Genomic DNA, 24,536 nt, shown 5'->3' on the forward strand with positions numbered 1-24,536 from the left:
TCATGTCTGCCACTCAACAGTGTGTAGGAACAAGAAGACATAAAACCCCTATTGGCATTACATTACCTATTTGATCATTTAATACTTCCATTTTAATATAAAGCTAAATGAATGGGTAAAACTTTGGTTTGAAAATTACCCATGGGTTTTAGTTTTCCATATTAAGCATCAATTCAAGAACTATGAATAATTATACATAAGACTTCAACTGATTTCAACTGGAATATCATACTGATATATTGACCACTATACTTTAAGAAAAACGTAACAAAGCTGGGGAAAATCTAAAAAGAAGAACAAAACTCATTAAAAAGTATACAACTGACTTTAGGGAATATCATTAAAAACACAAAACTCAGAGCAGTTTGTATATCTCTGATATGATTCACAGCACCTTTTTAGAACAATAGATTGCTGTCAGACGTACTCATTCTGTGAACTAGTAAGAAATGCTACTGACAAACTCTAAAATTTGAAACTTTACTGTAGACAGTAAACCTCATAATACTGGAATGAGAGAGTAACCTCTTGGGGCTTAAAAGAGATAGTCATTGGAAAAAGTAAAATAATAGTATCCTCATTAATTTATGAACATGTGGCATGTGTAAATCCTCTTCCTCTCACACACATATCTGCCTCATTGCTTTTATACTTGACTAAGTAAATGATATTTAGGGAGTTTTTGTTTGTTTTTTTGCTACGCCTCACAGTGTGCAAGATCTTAGTTCTCCAAACTGTGGATGGAACCCGGGGCTCCCCTGCAGTGGAAGCTTGAAGTCTTTACTACTGGACCATCAGAGAATTCCCAGCAAGTGATATTTGATTAACATTTGATGAATAGGTAGATGGTACTTGAATGAAGAGCTAGTGAATTGGTAAAAAGCAGCTAGGCATAATTAACTGAAATCTGAATGCCCTAAAGCAGTAAAGAACAGCAAGGGCCAGGCTTGGTGAGGCTGAAGCACAGTTATATAAAAGACAGAGATACAAGATAAACTTAGAAATGTAGGAGTTAAATCATGAAAGACTTCAAAGGCCATGATAGGATTTTAGTGTTTACTCTCAGGTCAGTAAGAAATACCAAAGGATTTTAGACAAGAGGATGATACAACCAGCATTTTAAAAAGACTATTCTGGTCATCCTGTGGAAAATGAATTAGAAGAAGATTAAAGTATCTATGGAGATCAATTAAGAAACACCACAGCAAGCCAGCCTTAACTAGGATGATGGCAAGGTCAGTACACAGATCTAAGAGAGAATTTAAAGACAAAACCAACCAGTCTTAAGCATAAGCAGACTTCCAAATTGTCCATTTACTTCTCTATTTATTTTTTATCTGTTTATATCTTAAAGGTGCAAATAGAAACTTAAATGTGACCTATTATTTAAATTATGTTTACAGGTTCAATGGAGTGGCAAAAGAATGTACAATCAGAAGGAGAGTAGCTAAGAAACATACCCATATATCTGATCACTGTAAACCAAATATAGAATGAAAAGTATATCTATACAATTTCATGTTTTTACTAGAAGTCTTAGAAACTTTTTACAAAATGTATACTGTTGTACGATATAAACATAATAACAAGTTGCATCTAAAGTAACACCACATACAGAAAAATTTTGTGTGAGTACCAAAATTCAATCTGCGACTGATCAACAGAAGAACATTATTCATTTGCTGATAGTTGTAATCACTCATACATAAGGCAGAAATAGATGTGTATGTGTGTATACACACATATATATGCACAGTAACAGTAATAATCATTGGTTCCAGAAAAACCCAATATACTTAATTTTAGATGGTACTAGTGTGTCTTACAATTTAACTCAGAAAATCACAAATAATATATTCATTACAAAACCAAAAAAAAAAAAATTCTGGTGTTTACTTATAAACATCACAAAAATGGAAGCCTTCTGTAATTTTAATTATATGTTTGTGTATGACTTAATATTTGTGTAAAATGCTTAACACAAATTATCTTTTTGTAATGATTATTTCTTCTTAAAATTTATATACAGTCAAGAAATCACTATCCTAGAAGAACCCTGACCACCATACTGAAAAATCTGTTGTACAAAAATAACCCTGAAGGCAGAATCCTAGCAGTGTATAGTAGAAAATTCTTACCAATTTTTCATCAACTGTTATGAGTTGCGTGTCTCGAGTTTGGTCCTGTGCCAGCCTCCATGTGGAAGTGCTCAACGACCTGCAGTGCGAGACTTTAAGTTAAAAAATGATCCGTGCAATGAGAAAAGAGAGGCAGACAAATCTTACATAAACCAGCTACTTTAACACTATCAGTCTTATAAAACAAAAAGAACAGAAAGAAAGAGGGCACAAAAAATCCTTTTTCTCCACAATTAGCTCTGTCTGCTGAGATTCTGGCAGAGTCTCACTAGACAGTTCACAAAAGGCTGTACTTTATGGCAGTCTATAGGCTCTCAGTCATAGAAGGACCCCAGTAACAAGAACTGTTCTGCTCTCTATAAATGTACACTGGCTAGTTTGTCATTATGAAGAGGAAAAATGCAGAGCTATATCAACCCTTCTGGAAGGCCAATTCCTACAGGATGCCATCAGAAAGAAACAAATATCTCAATCAAATTCTTAGTGGAGTAAAGAAAAGGGTGTGCAATTAACACAGGATTAACAAGAAGTTTCTTTGCTCTAATTTCAAATCAAAAGTAGTTTAAATAGGAATGATTTGTATGATCATTTAATATTATTGTTTTAATCCTGGATCCCATTCACAGAATTGAAGAAAGTCTGAATAGTTAAAATAGAAACATTAAGTCAGCAATAAAATCAGGACAGAATCTAACTCTTTTACATTAGTATGGTCTCACCCTCAACCCAAAGAAGCCTGGCGCTAGTGGTAAAGAACCTGTCTACCAATGCAGGAGATGTAAGAAATGTGTGTTCCATCCATGGGTTGGGAAGATCCTCTGGAGGAGGAAATAGCAGCCCACTCTAGTATTCTTGCCTGGAAAATTCTATGGACAGAGGAGCCTGGCGGGCTACAGTCCATGCAATCAGAGTTGGACATGACTGAGCGACTAACACTACTAGTACTAACAGATTTTTAAATTTCATGTACACACTGTAGTTTATACCAGTGAATGTAATAGCCATCAACGTGACAATTTAGCTTTTTTAAATTTTGCCAAATATTAAGCCATCCTATGTAGATTTCTTTTTTGAAAGTAAGTTAATATATACAATTGACTCAAACCAGCTGAATATACAGTATTCAAATTCAATTCTTTCACTTAACGCAATATAATCACCATCATAATTTTGATGTTGCTGTTCAGCCACTAAGTCATATCCAACTGTTTTAAGATATAATATAACCACCAATAATTGATACAAAACTTCACACCAATGTTTAATAGCTACATGGTTTTATTAAAAAAAAAAAAAATCTACTTACTAACAACATAAAGATGACTCATAATACAAAGGGTTTTATTTCATGAACATATTTTCTAAAGAGGGTTCATTATTTTCCCAAATTAATACCATTCATTACCACTGTAAATACCCTGCTCAGAAATATATCCACAAAAAAGAATATACTAACAAAGTATAATTAAGCACCTTTGAAATCTATTTACTCTGGCAATCACTAAGATCAATAACCACATTTTGAATACTTTTAACTAAATCCATATACTGCAAGAAAAAAAAAAAGAGGCAATGAAAAGGGTACTCAGGAAAACCTGAAATATTAGAAGTATTAGAAAATGTAGCTATATTACAAGGAAATGAAAGTACATAGTTCCTCTAATGAACAGAAGTATTAGACCAAAATAGTGCAAATTAGATAGATTAAAACTATAATCCATGAGCTGTGCAATTTTAAACTGTGCAGTAGATTTGACTGATTTAAAGAATTTTAAATCGTATGATAAAATCTTATTGTAAATCAGTCAAAACACAAAATAAATTTTTAAAAACTTCTAAAGTATATATACTTTAAGGATTTGTTGTTTAGTTGCTAAGTCGTGTCTGACTCTGCGACCCTATGGACTGCAGCATGCAAGGCTTCCCTGTCCTTCACTATCTCCCGGATTTGCTCAAATTCATGTCCATTGAATTGGTGATGCCATCCAACCAACTCATCTTCTGTTGACCCCTTCTCCTGCTTTCAATCGTTCCCAGCATCAGTGCCTTTTCCAGTGAGTTGAAACTTTGTGCCAGGTGGCCAAAATATTGGGGCTTCAGCTTCAGCATCAGTCCTTCCAATGAATATTCAGAGTGGATTTTCTTTAGGACTGACTGGTTGGATCTCCTTGCAGTCCAAGGGACTCTCAAGAGTTTTCTCCAACACCACAGTTTGAAAGCATCAATTCTTTTAACACTCAGCCTTCCTTATGATCCAACTCTCACACCTCTACATGACTACTGGAAAAACTATAGCTTTGACTAGACAGAATTTTCTTGGCAAAGTGATGTCTCTGCTTTTTAATACACTATCTAGGTTTTGTCATAGTTTTTCTTTCAAGGGGCAAGCATCTTTTAATTTCATGGCTATAGTCATCGTGTGCAGTGATTTTGAAGCCCAAGAAAACAAAGTCTGTCACTATTTCCATTGTTTCCCATCTATTTGCCATGAAGTGGTAGGACTGGATGCCAAAATCTTTGTTTTTTTGAATGTTGAGTTTTAAGCTAGCTTTTTCCACTCTCCTCTTTCACCTTCATCAAGAACCTCCTTAGTTCCTCTTCACTTTCTGCCATCAGGGTGGTGTTATCTGCATATCTGAGGTTATTGATATTTCTCCTGGCAATCTGGATCCCAGATTGTGCTTCATCCAGCTCAGCATTTCACATGATGTACTCTGCATACAAATTAAATAAGCTGGGTGACAATATACAGCTTTGATGTATAGGGCTTCCCTGGTGGCTCAGATAGCAAAGAATCTGCCTGTGGCGTGGGAGACCCAGGTTCAATCCCTGGGTCAGGAAGATTCTCTGGAGAAGTACATGGCAACCCACTCCAGTATTCTTGCCTGGAAAATCCCATGGATGGAGGGGCCTGGCAAGATACAGTCCATGGGGTTGCAAAGAGTTGGAAACAACTGAGTCACTTCACTTTCCCAATTTTGAACCAGTTTGCTGTTTCATGTCCAGTTCTAACTGTTGCTTCTTGATCTGCATAATAGGTTTCTCAGGAGGCAGGTAAGGTGGTCTGGTATTCTATCTCTTTAAGAATTTTCCACAGTTTGTTGTGATCCACACAATCAACGGCTTTAGCATAATCAATGAAGCAGAAGTAGATGTTTTTCTGGAACTTTCTTGCTTTTTCTATGATCCAACAGATGTTGGAAATTTGATCTCTGGTTCCTCTGCCTTTTCTAAATCCAGCTTGAACATCTGGAAGTTCATGGTTCATGTACTGTTGAAGCCTAGCTTGGAGAATTTTGAGCATTACTTTGCTAGCTAGGGTGTGAGTGCACTTGTGCACTAGTTTGAATATTCTTTGGCATTGCCTTTCTTTGGGATTGGAATGAAAACTGACCTTTTCCAGTCCTGTGGCCACTGCTGAGTTTTCCAAATTTGCTGGCATACTGAATGCATCACTTTAACAGCATCAACTTTCAGGATTTAAAACAGCTCAGCTGGAATTCCATCACCTCCACTAGCTTTCTTTGTAATGATGCTTCCTAAGGCCCACTTGACTTCACACTCCAGGGTGTCTGGCTCTAGGTGAGTGATCACACCATCGTAGTTATCCAAAGTCATTAAAATCTTTTTTATATAGTTTTTCTGTGTGTTCTTGCCACCTCTTCTTAATATCCTCTGCTTCTGTTAGGTCTATACAGTTTCTGTCCTTTATTGTGCCCATCTTTGCATGAAATGGTTCCTTGGTAGCTCTAATTTTCTTGAAGAGATCTCTTGTCTTTCCCATTCTATTGCTTTCTCTATTTCTTTGCACTGTTCACTTAAGAAGGCTTTCTTATCTCTACTTGATATTCTTTGGAACTCTGCCTTCAAATGGGTATACCTTCCTTTTCTCCTTTGCATTTTGCTTCTCTTCTTTTCTCAGCTATTTTTAAGACCTCCTCAGACAACCATTTCACCTTTTTGCATTTCTTTTTCTTGGAAATGGTTTTGATCACCACTTCCTGTACAATATTATGAACCTCCATCCATGGTTTCTTCAGGCACTCTATCAGGTCATAACCAATACTCAAAGTATTAGTCGCTCAGTGGCAAGTGATTCTTTGCAACCCCATGGACTGTAGCCTGCCAGGTTTCAATGTCCACTGAATTTACAAGACAAGAATACCAGAGTGGGTTGCCATTCCCTTCTCCAGAGGATCTTCCCAACCCAAGGATCGAACCTAGAGTCACCAGGGAAGCCCTCATACTCCTGAGGATAGTTACAAAAAAATAATAAGTAGTGGTAGAATATGGAGAAATAAGAACCCTTGTGCACTACTAGTAAGAATGTAAAATGCAGTTGCTGTGGAAAACAGCATGGCAGGTTCTAAAAAAATTAAACTCAGAATTAATATATGGTCCATCAATTCCACTTATGGGTACATCCACAAAATAACTGAAAACAAAGACTCAAATAGATACTTGTACATAAATATTCATAGCAGCATTATTAGCAAAAGCAAAAACTGTCAAATATTAATAATCATATTTTAGTTGACCATGTATCATAACACTAGGAAGCTAAGTATACATGTAGAAATAACTAATATGCAATGATTAGTAAATAAATGGGAATTTTATTTTGCTATTGTACTTATTTTTGAGAAACTTAGAAATTTAATTTGCTCCATGAACTTGCCTTGTTATCTACCCATTTCTTTTGTTAACTGTGTGTGTGTGAAGTTGCTCAGTCATGTCCGACTCTTTGCAACCCCGTGGACTGCAGCCCGCCAGGCTCCTCTGTCCATGAGATTCTCCAGGCAAGAATACTGGAGTGGGTTGCCATTTCCTTCTCCAGGGGATCTTCCTGACCCAGGGATAGAACCCGGGTCTCCTGCATTGCAGGCAGACGCTTTATCCTCTGAGCCACCAGGGAAGCCTTTTGTTAACTGACCTGTTTACATTTCCAAGTTTATTAAGTGTCAATCTAAATTCTGAGCTCAAAGGATAAATCGTGAGAGCTGTGATGTTATCAATTATTAGAGTGTACAGACAATTAATTCTAGTTTTTTGTATAAATTTCCTGAAAGAAAGTGAGGTATCCTGGAAATGGATATTAAAAGATATTATTTCTAACTCTGATTTTCCTACTTATTGTTGTGTCTATGAACAAATCATTTAACCCCTCTGCATCTCAATTTCATTTTTGTATATCTGTAACATGAAGACTGGTTGTTCTATTTTTTTTCCTAATGATGAGTCCATGTTATTCTATTAAGTGGAACAGATCATAGTTCTAGTTTGTTTTAAAAGGCAATCTTTTTGCCTGAAAAATCCCAAGGACAGAGGAGCCTGGTGGGCAACAAAGGGTCGTAGAGTCAGACATGACTGAGCACCTAAGCAAGCTTATAGAGAAAATTTAAACTGTCTTCATCATACTGCACTCACCTGACAGAAGCAAGAAAGACCTAATTATTAACTGGAAAAATAAACACCAGCGGTCAAGAGATCATTTAATATTCTGGGAAAATATGCAGAGTAAAAGGAAAGACAAAGATCTACAAAAGACTTGGTTAAATTCAGTGGAAACAACAGAGAATATAATTTATAATATATGCACAAATAAAGTATTTAATTCTAGTTTAAATTTATTCCAATAATGTCTAATCTTCACCTAAGCAATTAATATTATCTTAAAATGTTCAACTGATCAAGTAAAAGTTATAATACCCTGCTAGTAGGTATCTTATGCTTTTCTGAGCCACGTAGAACTTGTAGCAGGAACTAACAGCTGTTGTGCCAGGGGGTACAACCCAAGCTAAAACCTTAAACTAATTCTTTGAGTCATCCAACGGACTAAGGAAAGATCTGTGTAAGAGGGATAAGAGTAATTATGCTCACATACCAAACTTTGGAATGGAACTGAAGAGTATAAGGAGGAGAATGTGGGCAAGGGTAATTTTGGAGGGTAGTAACAAAGAACCTGAAGAGCATAATGGAAATCATAAAGGAGAAAGAAATATGCTTAAGTTTATACCAACAGGATATCAAAATAAATATGTTTGAGTTTAACAAAGGGAATAAGAAATATAGATGTTGTGGTGATGACAGTTAATAATATTACAAAACACAACAAATATATGAAATGTTCATATTTATGAAGGCCAAATCATTGAGCTGTACTGGTTATTAAGCAATAACTTTACTGGTTTGGAATGCCTTAAAGAAAGGAATTGAGTTGCTGTACTTTTGGCACGTCTTGTAAATAATGGAAGCTAGTTTACCATAAAGGTGTCAGTTATTAATCTACAAATTAAACATAATAATTATGAAACCTCTAACAGAATTTTTATAAAGTTAGATGATTCTCATGAGGGAAAAGTAATTCACAAAAACAGCCAAGAAAATTTTGAAAAACAATCAGAGGCATATTTCAGAGATGTTGCAGGTTCACTTTCAAACTACTGCAATAAAGGAAATACAGCAATAAAGAAAGTCACGAATGTTTTGGTTTGCTGAAGCATATAATAGTTATATTTATACTATACTATAATCTATTAAGTGTGCAACAGCATTGTATCTTTAAAAAAAAATGTTCTTTAATTTTAAAATACTTTATTGCTAAAAAATACAAAGCATCAACTGAGACTTCAACAAGTCACAATCTTTCTGAAATAGTAAATCAAGGATCAGTGATCACTGTTTTAAAAAAAGGTGGTAATAATAATGAAAGAGTTTGAAATAAAGTGAGAATTCCCAAAATGTGACAGACACAAGTGACCAAATGCTGTTGGGAAATGGTGCTGACAGACTTGATCAATGCAGGGTTTCCACAAACCTTCAATTACTGTATCTGTGAAGCACAATAAAATAAGGTATGCCTGTATAAGGCAGGATTTGCCTTACCAATTAATATGCTCTAGCAATTAAAATATCATGGTGTTAGCACAGGCACACACATATAGATCAAATAAACAGTTCAAAGTACAGAAACAAATTACTTAGATCTGTAAATTTATTATATAATAAAAGTGCAATTTCAAATCTGTGGTGAAAAGCTAGAATATTCAGTAAATGATACTGAGACAACTAGCTATCCCTCCATAGAAGAAAAATATTTAAATCCTCTTATAAAATAGTTACATCATATACCAAGGAATTCCAGATAGAGTAATATATATACACACTGTATTGTTTGTATAAATTACTGGGATAAAATGTAAGAATTTTAAAAATCAAAATACAATATCCACTGGACTTTCTTGGTGGTCCAGTGGTTAAGAATCCACCTGCCAATGCAAAAGACATGGATTCGATCCCTGGTCCAGGAAGATCCCACATGCCACAGAGCAACTAAGCTTGTGCACAATTACTAAGCCTGTGCCCTAGAGCCTATGAACTGCACCTGCTGAGCCCACACACCTAGAGCCTGCGTTCCACAATAAGAAAGGCCACTGCAATGAGACCGCGCACCACAATGAAGAGCAGACCTCATCTGCCCCAACTAAAGAAAGCCCGTGCGCAGCAAAGACCCGGCACAGACAAAAGTAAATAATTAATTTTTAAAAAGGCTATCCATGAACTGTAGAATATCTACAAAGCAAAATAACTTCTGAACAATAGAAGGTACTGCAGACTAAATTAAAGGAAAAATCAGAGATAATAAGTACGGTACACAGAGTAGATAAAAGACTAATACCTAGAATATATAAAGGACTCAGGAATCAAGAAAAAAATCACCTCCTAAATTGGAGGAATAAAGCATAGGGTATGAACAGAGTAGACATTAATGCCAACTATGTTGCTAATCACCTTAACAACTTATTGACCAGAGACATATTAATACGTCTTTTGTTACCCCAACATTACTAACCAGAGATGTTTCAATATTCACTTACATAATAAATCACCAGCCACAGGCATTAGTTTCTGCAGTAATGCCCCAGCCAATGTGTTAAATGAGAATAGACTACACCAACGGGAAGAGAAAATGTGTCAAGTAATGAAAACAAAAAGCCAGGACCCAGTGATGTTTCCTGAAAGAACCCCATTTTAAATACAGACAAAGACATTAAAAGAGATGAACAACAACAAAAAAGAAAAGAGATGCAGAAAGACACACCATGCTTACAGAAATCAAATCTTACTTCTGTAGCTATATTAATCTCCAAGCAAATTTCAGCAAAAAGAACATTATCACAAATAAAGAAGGGCATTACATCATCATAAAGGAGTCAATTCTCCAAGAAAACATTAACAGTTCTAAAGGTGTATATGCCACCTTTAGAGCATGTCAAAATATGTGAGGAAAAAACTAAAAGAACTTTGAGGAGAAACAAAGAAATCCATTAGTATAGCTGGAGACTTCAATACTCTTTTAATAGTAATTTGACACAGACACTAGGCAGAATATCAGTAAGGATACAGTTGAACTGAAAAGCCCATTCAATCAACTGAATTTAATGGACATTTATGGAATGCTTCATCCAACAACAGAATATACATTAATATATATACATGGAATATACATAAAACAGTCACAAAGACAGACCACATTCTTGGCCATAATACACATTAACAAATTTTAAAAAAATAAAACACACACCATGTATACGCTCAGTCAACAATGGAATTAAACTAGAAATCAGTAACAGAAAACTAGAAAATCCCTAATTACAGCTGACCCTCTAACAACACGCATTTGAGCTGTACAGGTCCACTTACACATAGATTTTTTTAAAGTACATACATGTACTATAAATGCATTTTCTCTTCCTTATGATTTCCTCATAGCTTTCTTTAGCTTACTTTCTTTCTCTAGCTTACTTTATTGTAAGAATATAATATATAATATATACAACATACAAAATAACTTAATCAACTATTCATGTTATCAGTAAGGCTTTTGGCCAACAGTATGCTATTTGTAAGATATCAAGTTTGGAGGGAGTCAAAATTATACATGAATTTTCAAATTCACAGAGAAGCACCCCTAACCTCCATGATACTCAAGAGGTAATTGTATTTGGAGACTAAACAACATACTTCTATATAACTTATGGGTCAAAAGAGGAATTCTCAAGAGAAATTTTAAAGTATTTTGAACAAAATGAAAATACCTTTCAAAATTTTGTGGGATACACCAAATGCAGCGTTTAGAAATTTATAACACTGAATGTATATATTAGAAAAAAAGAACAATTCAACCACCTAAGTTTCCACTATAAGAAACTATAGAAGAGAACAATGAATAGAAGCCTCAGGCATTTCCACTGGGGCTCTGTTCTATATTCTGGGTTTGGGCCACAGGCTATTCCCACAGCAACATGAACTTAAACAACAGCTTCTGTCACAAAGCGCACATTTCTGTCAGATTCTCCACTCGAGCCCTCAAAGACCTGCTATGGTGTGGACTGGACCAAAGCCCCCAGATCACGTCTGAGGAAACTTCTCACCTGAATGATTGGCTGTTCCTCCCAGTTGTAGCTCCGAACTTGTGGACATGAAACACCTTGAAACAGTCCCTGCAGAAGGCTTCTCCTCTTATATCCCCAGGGCAGGTAACCATCTCAACACTAAGACCTGGGTACACCCAACTGCCTGCAGGCCCAAGTGCTGGACACCTCATACCAAACAACCAGCAAGACAGTAACACAGCCCCTCTCATCAAAAGAGAGGATGCCTATAGGCATACTAAGCTCACAGACACCTCAAGCCATAGCACCTGACACAGTCCTTCCCATAAGAGGGTAAACACTCAGCATCACCCACCAGTGTGTAGATTACTGTCCCTCCCACCAGGAAGCCTACACAATCCCCTGGGCCAGCCTCACCAACGAAGGGGCAGACAACAGAAGCAAGTGGAAAGGAGCCTGCCGTCCATAGAAAGGAGATCATAAACAAAGTAAGTTAAACAAAATGATACAAAATGATACAAAAGAGAAATATGCTGCAGATGAAGGAGCAAGGTAAAAACCCACAAGACCAAATAAACGAAGAGAAAACAGGCAATCTACTTGAAAATAATTCACAGTAATGACAGTAAAGATGACTCAAAGACTCAGAATGGAGGCACAGACTGAGAAGATATAAGAAATGTTTAACAAAGACCTAGCAGAACTAAAAAACAATCAGTGATAAACACAACTGATGTGGAAAACACACTAGATGGAATCAACAACAGAATAACTGAGGAAGAAGAACAGATAAGTGAGTTAGAAGATAAAACGGTGAAAATAACTGCTGTGGAGCAGAATAAAGAACAAAAAGAAATGAGGATAGTTTAATGTACCAATGGAAACAGTGACAGACTTCATTTTCTTGGGCTCCTAAATCACTGCAGACAGTGACTGCAGCCATGAAATTAAAAGATGCTTGCTCCTTGGAAGAAAAGCTATGACAAACCTAGACAGCATATTAAAAAGCAGAGACATTACTTTGCAACAAAGGTCCATCTAGTCAAAGCTATGGTTTTTCCAGTAGTTATGTATGGATGTGAAAGTTGGACTATAAAGAAAGCTGAGTGTCAAAGAATTGATGCTTTTGAACTGGTTTTAGAGAAGACTCTTGAGAGTCCCTTGGACTGTAAGGACATCCAACCAGTCCATCCTAAAGGAAATCAGTCCTGGGTGTTCTTTGGAAGGAATGATGCTAAAGCTGAAACTCCAGTACTTTGGCCATCTCATGCGAAGAGTTGACTCATTGGAAAAGACTCTGATGCTGGGAAAGACTGAAGGTAGGAGGAGAAGGGGACAACAGAGAATAAGATGGTTGGACGGCATCACTGACTCGATGGACATGAGTTTAAGCAAGCTTCAGGAGTTGGTGATGGACAGGAAAGCCTGGCATCCTGCAGTCCATGGGGTCACAAAGAGTTGGACACGACTGAGCAACTCAACTGAACTGACTGAAATGTAACAACAGTCAAACTATACAGGTCCCATGAAAAAAGAAAGGGTTTGAGAGAATATTTGAAGACATTCTAGTTGAAAACTTCCCTAACATGTTACCAGCAGTCATGTATGGAAGTGACAGTTGGACAGTAAAGAGGGCTGAGCGCCGAAGAACTGATGTTTTCAAACTGTGGTGCTGGAGAAGACTCTTGAGAGTCCCTTGGGCTGCAAGGAGATCCAACCTGTCAATCTTAAAGGAAATCAGTCCTGAACATTCACTGGAGCTGAAGCTCCAATACTTAGGCCACCAGATATGAAGAGCTGACTCACTGCAAAAGACCCTGATGCTGGGAAAGATTGAAGGCAGGAGGAGAAGGGGACGACAGAGGATGAGATGGTTGGATGGCATCACTTACTCAACGGACATGAGTCTGAGCAAACTCAGGAAGATGGTGAAGGAAAGGAGGCCTGGCGTGCTGTAGTTCATGAAGCTGGAAAGAGTCAGACAAGTGACTGAATAACAAGAGTATAGGAAAGGAAATAGCTCACCCAAGTCCAAGAAGGACAGAGAGTCCCATACAGGATAAACCCAAGGAGAAACACAGCACAACACATATTTTTCCAAGTAAAAAAATTAAATTCAAAGAAAAAATATTAAAAGCAGAAAGAGAAAAGCAACAAATAACATACAAGGGAATTCCCATAAATATATTAGCTGATTTTTCAGCAGAAACTCTGCAGGCCAGAGGCTGTGGCAGGATGTATTTAAAGTGATGATAGGGAAAAACCAACAACCAAGATAACTCTACCCAGCAAGGATCTCAATCAAATTCAACTGAGAAATCAAAAGTTTTACAGACAAGCAAAAGCTAAGAGAATTCAGCACTACCAAACCAGCTTTACAACAAACGCTACAAGAACTTCTCAAGGTGAGAAACACGAGAAGAAGGACATATAAAAGAAAAAAACATACAAAAAGAAACTCAAAACAAAATTAAGAAAATGGTAATGGTACCACACATTATCCATAATTACCTTAGATGGAAATGCATTAAGTGATCCAACCAAGCGACACTGCCTGGCTGAATGGACACAAAACTAAGGCTTGTGTAGTGGCTTTCTACAGGAGACCCACTTCAGATCTAAGAAGACATACATACTGAAAGCGAGGGGATGACAAACATGTTCTATGCAAACAGAAATCAAAAGAAAGCTGGAGGAGAAATACTCTTATCAGATAAAATAGACTTTAAAATAAAGACTATTTCAAGAGACAATGAAAGACACTACATAATGATCTAAGGATCATTTCAAGAAGATATTAATCGTAAATATTTATGTGCCCAACACAGCACTTCAGTGTATAAGGCAAATGCTAACAGCCATGAAAGGGCGAGTCAGCAATAACACAATAATAGTAGGGTACTCTAACACTACTCTTGTACTTGTACCAATAGACAGATTATCCAGACAGAAAATTGATAAGGAAACACAGCCCTTAAACGACACATTAAACTAAACAGACTTAACATTTATAGGACATTCCATCCAAGAAAAGCAAAATACACTTTTTCTCAAGTGCACATGGAACATTCTCTATGATAGATCACATTTTAGATCTATCACATGATAGATCACAAAGAAAACTGAAATCTCATCAAGCATCTTTTGCGACCACAATGCTATGAAATCATAATGCATTAGAAATCAATTACAGGGGGAAAAAAAAACTGTAAAAAACACAAACATGGAGGCTAAACAATACGTTACTACATAACAAAGACATCACAGTTAAGAAATCAAAGAAGAAATTTTAAAAATACTTAGAAACAAATGACAATGAAAACACAACAACCCAAAACCTATGAGACACAGCAAAAGCAAATCTCAGAGGGAAATTTATAGCAATACAATTCCTCCTCGAGAAACAAGAAAAATCTCAAATAAACAACCTAACTTTTCACCTAAAGCAACTAGAGAAAGAAGAACAAATAAAACCAAAGTTAGTTAAAGGAAAAGAAATCATATAGATTAGAGGAGAAATATATGAAATAGAAATGAAGAAAACAATAGCAAAAATCAGTGAAACTAAAAACAGGTTGTTTGAGAAGATAAACCAGATAAACAAAGTGAAATGAAAGTTGCTCAGTCACGTCCAACTCTGACCCATGGACTGAAGCACACCGGGTTTCTCTGTCCATGGAATTCTCCAGTCCAGAATACTGGAATGGGTAGCTGCTCCCATCTTCAGGGGAATATTTGGAACCCAGGGATCGAACCCAGGTCTCATACATTTCAGGAGGATTCTTTACCATCTGAGCCACCAGATGAACGTTTAGCTTCCATCAAGGAAAAAAGGTAGAGGATTCAAATCAATAAAATTAGAAATGGAAAAGGAGAAGTTACGATGGACAATGCAGAAATACAAAGGATCATAACAGACTATCACAAACAACTATATGCCAATGAAATGGACAATCTGGCAAAAATAGACAAATTCTTTAAAAAGTATAACCTTCTAAGACTGAACCATGGAGAAATACAAAATATGAACAGAGCAATGACCAGTAATGAAACTGAAACTCTGGTTTTAGTAAGTCTTCCAAAAAACAAAAGTCCAAGACCAGATGGCTTCACAGGTGAATTCTATCCAACATTTAAGTAAGAGCTAAACTTTTCAAACTCATCCCAAAAATTAGAGGGAGGAATACTCCTAAGCTTATTCTATGAAGCCACCATTACTCTGATACCAAAACCAAACCAAAGTATCACAAAAAAAAGAAAATTACAGGACAGTATCACCAATGAACCTAGATGCAGAAAGTCATCAACAAAATACCAGCAAACTGAATCCAACAATACGTTAAAAGGGGATTCCTTGGTGGCTCAAACAGCCAAAGCAATCTTAAAAAAGAAAAACGGAGCTGGAAGAATCAGGCTCCCTGACTTCAGACTATACTAAAAACCTACAATCATCAAAGCACTACGGTACTGGAACAAAAAAGGAAATATATATCAATGAAGCAGAATAGAAAGCCCAGTGATACACCCATGCACCTATGAACTAATATGACAAAGGAGGCAAGAATATAGAGTACAGACATTTTTTTCCAATATGTGGTGCTAGAAAATCTCTTTAAGGATGAAACTACAACACCCCCTAATGCCACATACAAAAAAACCCCCAAAACCTCAAAATGCATTAAAGACCTAAATGTAAGGCTAGACATTATAAAACTCTCAGATGAAAACAGGCAGAACACTCTTTGACATAAATCTCACCTCCTGGAGTAATGAAAATAAAACCAAAATTAAACCAATGAAACCTATTTACACTCAAAAGCTCTTGAACACTAAAGAAAACCATAAACCAGGTGAAAAGACAACCCTGAGAGTGTGAAAGAAAAGTATTTGCAAATGAAGCAACTAGCATAAGGATTAATCTCCAAAATATACAAAAGCTCATGTACCTCAATATCAAAAAAACAATCCAATCAAGAAATGGCACAAGACCTAAATAGGCAGAAGCCCTAAATAGACATTTCTCTAAAGAATACATGAATATGGACAACAAACACATGAAAAGATGCTCAACATCAGTAATTATTAGAGAAATAACTTACACCAATAAGAATGACCATCATCAAAAAAATCTACAAGCAATGAGTTCTGGAGAGGGTGTGGAGAAAAGGGAACACTGTTGGTGGGAATGTAAACTGATACACCCACCATATAACCAGCAAAACATACAGTATCATTTACATTATCACCAAAAAATAAATAATATTTAGGAGTAAGTCTAAGAAAGCATCTATATGAAGAATACTAGAAACCTCTGATGAAGGAAATCACAAACATCTAATAAAATGAAGGGGCTATTCCATGTTCACCCATGCTCGTCCTGACTTAATATTGTTAAGGTGCCAGCCCTCCCCAAGTTACTCTATAGACCGTCACATCCAAATCAAGATTCCAAAAAGTTATTTTGTGGATATCAGCAAACTGATTCCAAATTCAAATAGAAGGACAAAAGATCCAAAATTGCCAATTCAGACTTAAATTGAAGAAAGTAGGGAAAACCACTAGACCATTCAGGTATGACCTAAATCAAATCCCTTATAATTATACAGTGGAAGTGAGAAATAGATTTAAGGGCCTAGATAGAGTGCCTGATAAACTATGGAATGCGGTTCGTGACACTGTACAGGAGACAGGGATCAAGACCATTCCCATAGAAAAGAAATGCAAAAAAGCAAAATGGCTGTCTGGGGAGGCCTTACAAATAGCTGTGAAAAGAAGAGAAGCGAAAAGCAAAGGAGAAAAGGAAAGATATAAACATCTGAATGCAGAGTTTCAAAGAATAGCAAGAAGAGATAAGAAAGCCTTCTTCAGCGATCAATGCAAAGAAATAGAGGAAAACAACAGAATGGGAAAGACTAGAGATCTCTTCAAGAAAATCAGAGATACCAAATGAACATTTCATGCCAAGATGAGCTCGATAAAGGACAGAAATGGTATGGACCTAACAGAAGCAGAAGATATTAAAAAGAGATGGCAAGAATACACAGAAGAACTGTACAAAAAAGATCTTCATGACCCAGATAATCACGATGGTGTGACCACTGACCTAGAGCCAGACATCCTGGAATGTGAAGTCATGTGGGCCTTAGAAAGCATCACTACGAACAAAGCTAGTGGAGGTGATGGAATTCCAGTTGAGCTATTTCAAATCCTGAAAGATGATGCTGTGAAAGTGCTGCACTCAATATGCCAGCAAATTTGGAAAACTCAGCAGTGGCCACAGGACTGGAAAAGGTCAGTTTTCATTCCAATCCCAAAGAAAGGCAATGCCAAAGAATGCTCAAACTACCGCACAATTGCACTCATCTCACACGCTAGTAAAGTAATGCTCAAAATTCTCCAAGCCGGGCTTCAGCAATATGTGAACCGTGAACTTCCTGATGTTCAAGCTGGTTTTAGAAAAGGCAGAGGAACCAGAGATCAAATTGCCAACATCCGCTGGATAATAGAAAAAGCAAGAGAGTTCCAGAAAAACATCTATTTCTGCTTTATTGACTATGCCAAAGCCTTTGACTGTGTGGATCACAAGAAACTGTGGAAAATCCTGAAAGAGATGGGAATACCAGACCACCTGATCTGCCTCTTGAGAAATTTGTATGCAGGTCAGGAAGCAACAGTTAGAACTGGACATGGAACAACAGACTGGTTCCAAATAGGAAAAGGAGTTCGTCAAGGCTGTATATTGTCACCCTGTTTATTTAACTTCTATGCAGAGTACATCATGAGAAACGCTGGACTGGAAGAAACACAAGCTGGAATCAAGATTGCCGGGAGAAATACCAATAACCTCAGATATGCAGATGACACCACCCTTATGGCAGAAAGTGAAGAGGAACTAAAAAGCCTCTTGATGAAAGTGAAAGTGGAGAGTGAAAAAGTTGGCTTAAAGCTCAACATTCAGAAAACAAAGATCATGGCATCTGGGCCCACCACTTCATGGGAAATAGATGGGGAAACAGTGGAAACAGTGTCAGACTTTATTTTTCTGGGCTCCAAAATCACTGCAGATGGTGATTGCAGCCATGAAATTAAAAGACGCTTACTCCTTGGAAGGAAAGTTATGACCAACCTAGATAGCATATTCAAAAGCAGAGACATTACTTTGCCAACAAAGATCTGTCTAGTCAAGGCTATGGTTTTTCCTGTGGTCATGTATGGATGTGAGAGTTGGACTGTGAAGAAAGCTCAGTGCCGAAGAATTGATGCTTCTGAACTGTGGTGTTGGAGAAGACTCCTGAGAGTCCCTTGGACTGCAAGGAGATCCAACCAGTCCATTCTGAAGGAGATCAGCCCTGGGATTTCTTTGGAAGGAATGATGGTTCAGCTTTTAAAGCTGAAGCTCCAGTACTTTGGCTACCTCATGCGAAGAGTTGATTTATTGGAAAAGACCCTAATGGTGGGAGGGATTGGGGGCAGGAGGAGAAGGGGACGACAGAGGATGAGATGGCTGGATGGCATCACTGATTCAATGGACGTGAGTCTCAGTGAACTCTGGGAATTGGTGATGGACAGGGAGGCCTGGCGTGCTGCGATTCATGGGGTCGCAAAGAGTCGGACACGACTGAGCGACTGATCTGATGAAAGAATAACAAAATCAGAGGACTAACACTGACTTCAGACTCACTGCTGCTGCTGCTAAGTCACTTCAGTCGTGTCTGACTCTGTGCGACCCCATAGACGGCAGCCCACCAGGCTCCCCCATCCCTGGGATTCTCCAGGCAAGAACAGTGGGGGTACACATCAGTAATTAAGACAATGTAGCACTGCCAAAAGAACAGACAAATAGATCAGTGACACACAATTGATAGCCAAGAAATATACTACTCAAATAGAGTCAACTGGTCTTTGGGAAAGAAGCAAAGGCAATCCAAGGGAAAAAAGATAATCTATTTAACATGAGGAACTAGAACACAGCTCCTGCAAAAGAATGAATCTACATACTAACCTTACACCTTTTACAAAAATTAATTCAAAAACAGATCATAGCTCTGAATGTAAGAAACAAAACTATCAAACTTCTAGAACGTAACATAGAAGTCTAGGTGACTTTGGGCTGGTGCCCGAGAACCCATGCTCCACAACGAGAGCAGCCACCACCGTGAGAAAGCCCCACACCACAACTAGGCAGTAGCCCGTTTGCGGCAACAAGAGAGTTCCTGCAGAAACGAAGACCTAGTGCAGCCAAAAAAAAAATTTTTTTTAAAGTGTACAAAAGATCTGAACAGACACCTCACCAAAGAAGATATATGAAAGGTGGGTGCTTCAACATCATATGTCATTTGGGAATTGAAAATTAAGGTAACAATGAGATGCTACTACATACATGAATTAGAATGGGCTTCCCTGGTGGGCTCAAATGGTAAAGAATCTGCCTGCAAGGCAGGAGACCCAGGTTCAATTTCTGGGTTGGGAAGAAGGGAATGGCTACCCATTCCTGTATTATTGCTTACAGAATTCCATGGACAGAGGAGCCTGGTGGGTTACAGTCCATGAGCATGTGGAGCAAGAAGTCTCATTCACAGTGGTAGAAATGCAAAATGGTATAATCACTTTAGAAGATAGTTTGGCAGATCTGTACAAAGCTAAACAAAGTCTCAACATACAGTCAGCAACTGTGCTACTAGGGTTTACCTAAATGAACTGAAATTACGTGTCCACACAAAATCTGCACAATAATGTTTATCACGGCTTTATTCATAATTGCCAAAAATTGGAAATGTCCAAATGTCCTTAAATAGGTAAATTGGTAAACTGTGATGGAGCCACACAATGGAATGTAATTTAGTGGGGGAAAAAAAAAGGAACTGGGCTGGAGAAAACATTTACAAATCACTTATATGACAACCTTTATGCAGAACATAAAGAAAACTACTTAAACTCAACAAAACAACTACCAACTCAATCCAAAAATGAAGAGAAGATTTAAATAGACATTTCTCCAAAGGAGGTATACAAATGGCCAATAAGCACATGAAAAGATCTTCAACATCACTAATTATTAGGGAAATGCAAATTAAAACCAAAAGATACTACATCATACTCATTAGGATGACAAAGCAGAGGAAGGGAAGGAGCAAGGGTATGCAAGGATACAGAAAAACTGGAACCACCGGTTAGAATGTAAAATGGTGCAGGTGTTATGGAAAACAGTATGACAATTCCTCAATAAATTCAAAACAGAATTCCCAGATCATCCAACAATTCTACTTTGGATATTTATCCAAAATAACTGAAAGCAGGTACACAACTTGGTATTTGTTCACCAAATGTTAATAGAAGCATTACGGACAGTAGCCAACAAGGGGAAAAAAAAATCAGCTGTCCACTGGTGGATAGGTGGATTAAAAGTAATGTGGTATGTATGTACAAAAAATTTTTATTCAGCCTTGAAAAGCAAGAAAATTCTGATATATGCTACAACAGGATTATGAAACCTGAAGAAATGCTAAGTGAAATAAGTCAGAGAAGGACAAATAGTGCATGGTTCCATTGATACAAATTATCCGAGTAGTCAAATGCACAGACAGAAAATAGAATGGTGAGTGCCAGGGCCTAGTGGGAGGAATAATGGAGAGTTATTATTCAATGGGTACAAAGTTTCAGTTTTGTAAGATGAAAAAAAGTTCTAGAACTTTATGATGGTGATGGTTTCACAACAATATAAATGCACTTAATGTCACTGCTGCTGCTAAGGTGCTTCAGTCATGTCTGACTTTGTGACCCCATGGACTGTAGCCCTCCAGGCTCCTCTGTCCAAGGCATTTTCCAGATGAGAATACTGGAATGGGTTCCAGTATTGGTAATGCCCTCCTCCAGGTAATGCCACCAAACTACACTGTAAAATGGTTCAAATGGTAAATTTTGTGTATTTTAATAATTAAAAAACTATATACACCTTGTGAAGAAATTGCTGAACCCTGGTTTATGCTACCAATAAAGAGAAACACAAAAAGTGTGTCAACACCAAAGATTTATAACTTTGCCTAGAGAAAGAAGGCAATGGCACCCCACTCTAGTACTCTTGCCTGGAAATCCCATGGACAGAGGAGCCTGGTGGGCTGCAGTCCATGGGGTCGCTAAGAGTTGGACACAACTAAGCGACTTCACTTTCATTTTTCACTTTCATGCATTGGAGAAGGAAATGGCAACCCACTCGTGTTCTTGCCTGGAGAATCCCAGGGACGGGGAGCCTGTCTATGGGGTCGCACAGTTGGACATGACTGAAGCGACTTAGCAGCAGCAGAGAAAGAAAGCCTCTCTGTGTATGTATGCCAAAGTACTCTGTATATAACAATTACTCACGTCTTCACAAATGCTTAGAAGACCAAATTGAAGCTGCTGAACTTCAGTGTCAATATTGATACTGCCTCACATAATGTATTTTCCAAAATTAAAGTTTTTAAAAACTTCTAGCTTGTGTCTATAGAATACAAATTATGTAATATTCTGGTGCCATACTTAATTACAATAACTATCTTTGTGATTTTTCAGACCATTGCACTGGCACCACTATTCAACATGTTTTCCATTAAAATAGTTGGTAGTTTAGAATTATTTCATTAATAGATTTATGTTACAAATAAGCAAATAATAGCAAATGTTTTAAAATATATTTATGAAAATTTAATGGACAAAATACAAGGAAAAGCAAGCCCAGATGAACTCCCTGACTCCTCCACCAAAGTAAGTAAACTACTGAACATTTTCAGTTATTTACCTAGCTCATCTTTTAGAATCGAGATCCTTAATCACAGTAATATTACTTCAAAGGTACTTAGTATCCTTTGAGGGGGGAAAAAAATGGATTCTAAGAATCAACCATGCATAATTCTCTATGTTCCTCTAAAGACTGTGTTAGCTATCACGGCAGCGCACCAATATTCCAGTCCTCCATCCAAACACATGGTGAGAGTACACGTCACAGCCGTCTCTGAACTTGGTGTGGGCATGTGACTTACTTTAGCCATCAGACTGAAAGGGACAGTATCCAGCAGAAGCTTTAAAAATTGGTGTGTTATTACCTATCTCTTTTCTGTCAGAATGATGGTGAGTCTGGGCCTCCAAATGAGGACAAATGGAGGAATAGAATTCCCAGCTGTCCCACTAGGGACATGCACCATGAATAAGAAACCAATCTTTATCATTATCAGCCACAGAAATGTTGGGGTTTAGGATACTGACAGCTTGATAAGAAATTCTCTAGTCAAGGAATTTCCTAAGGAATGCCATATGAGAACTTAAGTTATAGGGTATCTTTTTACATTGCCTGTTTGAGGTTAGAAGTGTTATAGAAGGAGAGTTTACTATGTTCAACTGAATCAAAATGTCACTTTAAAAACTACATTTTTGGTCTTTCAGGGAAGCATGATTTATCTTCTTGTGCCTCCAAAGCTCAGAAGGGGTTAAAAAAAAAATCATTATATGATTTGCTTCACACCAGCTTTAATCCTGTTTAATCATGAACAGTTCACCTTATTTTAAAAAAGGCTATGTATTTTATCAATAACCTCAGGTATGCAGATGACACCACCCTAATGGCAGAAAGCGAAGAGGAACTAAAGAGTCTCTTGATGAAGGTTAAAGAGGAGAATTAAAAAGCTGACTTAAAACTCAGCATTTAAAAAACAAAGATCATGGCATCCAGTCCTTAATTGTGTGGATCACAAGAAATTATCAAAAAGTCTTAGAGATAGGAATACCAGACCACCTTACCTGCCTCCTGAGAAACCTGAATGCAGGTCAAGAAGCAACAGTTCGAACCAGACATGGAAAAACAGACTGATTCAAAATTGGAAAAGGAGTGAGTCAAGGCTGTATACTGTCACCCTACTTATTTAACTTATAGCAGAGTACATCATGAGAAATGCCAGGCTGGATAAAGCTCTAGCTGGAATCAAGATTGCTGGGAGATATATCAATAACCTCAGATATGCAGATAATACCACCCTTATGGCAGAAAGTGAAGAGGAAACTAAAAAGCCTCTTGATGAGGGTGAAAGAAGAGAGTGAAAAAGATGGCTTAAAGCTCAACATGCAAAAAACAAAGATCATGGCATCCGGTTCCATCACTTCATGACAAATAGATGGGGAAAAAATGGGAACTGACAGACTATTTTCTTGGGCTCCAAAATCACTGCAGATGGTGACTGCAGCCATGAAATTAAAAGATGCTTGCTTCCTTGGAAGAAAAACTATGACAAACCTAGACCACGTATTAAAAAGCAGAGACATTACTTTGCGGACAAAGGTCCGTCTAGTCAAGGCTACAATTTTCCCAGTAATCATGTAGGGATGTGAGAGTTGGACCATAAAGAATGCTGAGCACCGAAGTAGTGGTGGTTCTGAACTGTGGTGTTGGACAAGACTCTTGAGAGTCCCTTGGACTGCAAGGGGATCCAACCAGTCAATCCTAAGGGAAATAAACCCTGAATACTCATTGGAAGGACTGATGCTGAAGCTCCAACACTTTGGCCACCTGATGTGAAGAACTAACTCATTAGAGAAGACCCTGATGCTGGGAAAGATTGAAGGCAGGAGAAAAAGGGGATGACAGAGGATGAGATGGTTGGATGGCATCATCGACTCAATGGATATGAGTTTAAGCAAACTTTGGGAGATGGTGAAGGACAGGGAAGCCTGGGGTGCTGCAGTCCATGGGGTCGCAAAGAGCTGGACACAACTGAGCAACTGAAGAACAATGTATTTAATCTTCATTCATCTTCACTTTTAACTACTGCAGCCTGTTGCTTATTTGCTTCAATTTAAGAATCGTTTACTTTAAAACTTTTAACTGCCATAAAACCATCAGGACTATATTTGATAGAGAACATATTTAAAATAAAATAAATCCAATCAGAGAAAATATGCTGAAATTATAAGATATAACAGCTAAACAACACAGCATTCATTATCTAGTAATCTGACAACAAAAAAAGCTAGTTGGGGG

General features: G+C 37.4%; 1 protein-coding gene across 8 annotated transcripts in view; it reads right to left on the minus strand.

The window, feature by feature from the left end:
* Positions 1–24,536, minus strand: part of NDUFS4 (NADH:ubiquinone oxidoreductase subunit S4) — a 116,184-nt gene that overhangs the window by 52,915 nt on the left and 38,733 nt on the right. For all 8 annotated transcript variants that reach the window (XM_055554909.1, XM_055554908.1, XM_055554911.1 and 5 more), the window contains exon 2: positions 2,139–2,217. In XM_055554909.1, the coding sequence (XP_055410884.1) occupies positions 2,139–2,217 (79 nt within the window). The remainder of the gene's footprint in view (positions 1–2,138; positions 2,218–24,536) is intronic.

This window comes from Bubalus kerabau, chromosome 18 (assembly GCF_029407905.1).
Source record: "Bubalus kerabau isolate K-KA32 ecotype Philippines breed swamp buffalo chromosome 18, PCC_UOA_SB_1v2, whole genome shotgun sequence".
NCBI lineage: Eukaryota > Metazoa > Chordata > Mammalia > Artiodactyla > Bovidae > Bubalus > Bubalus kerabau.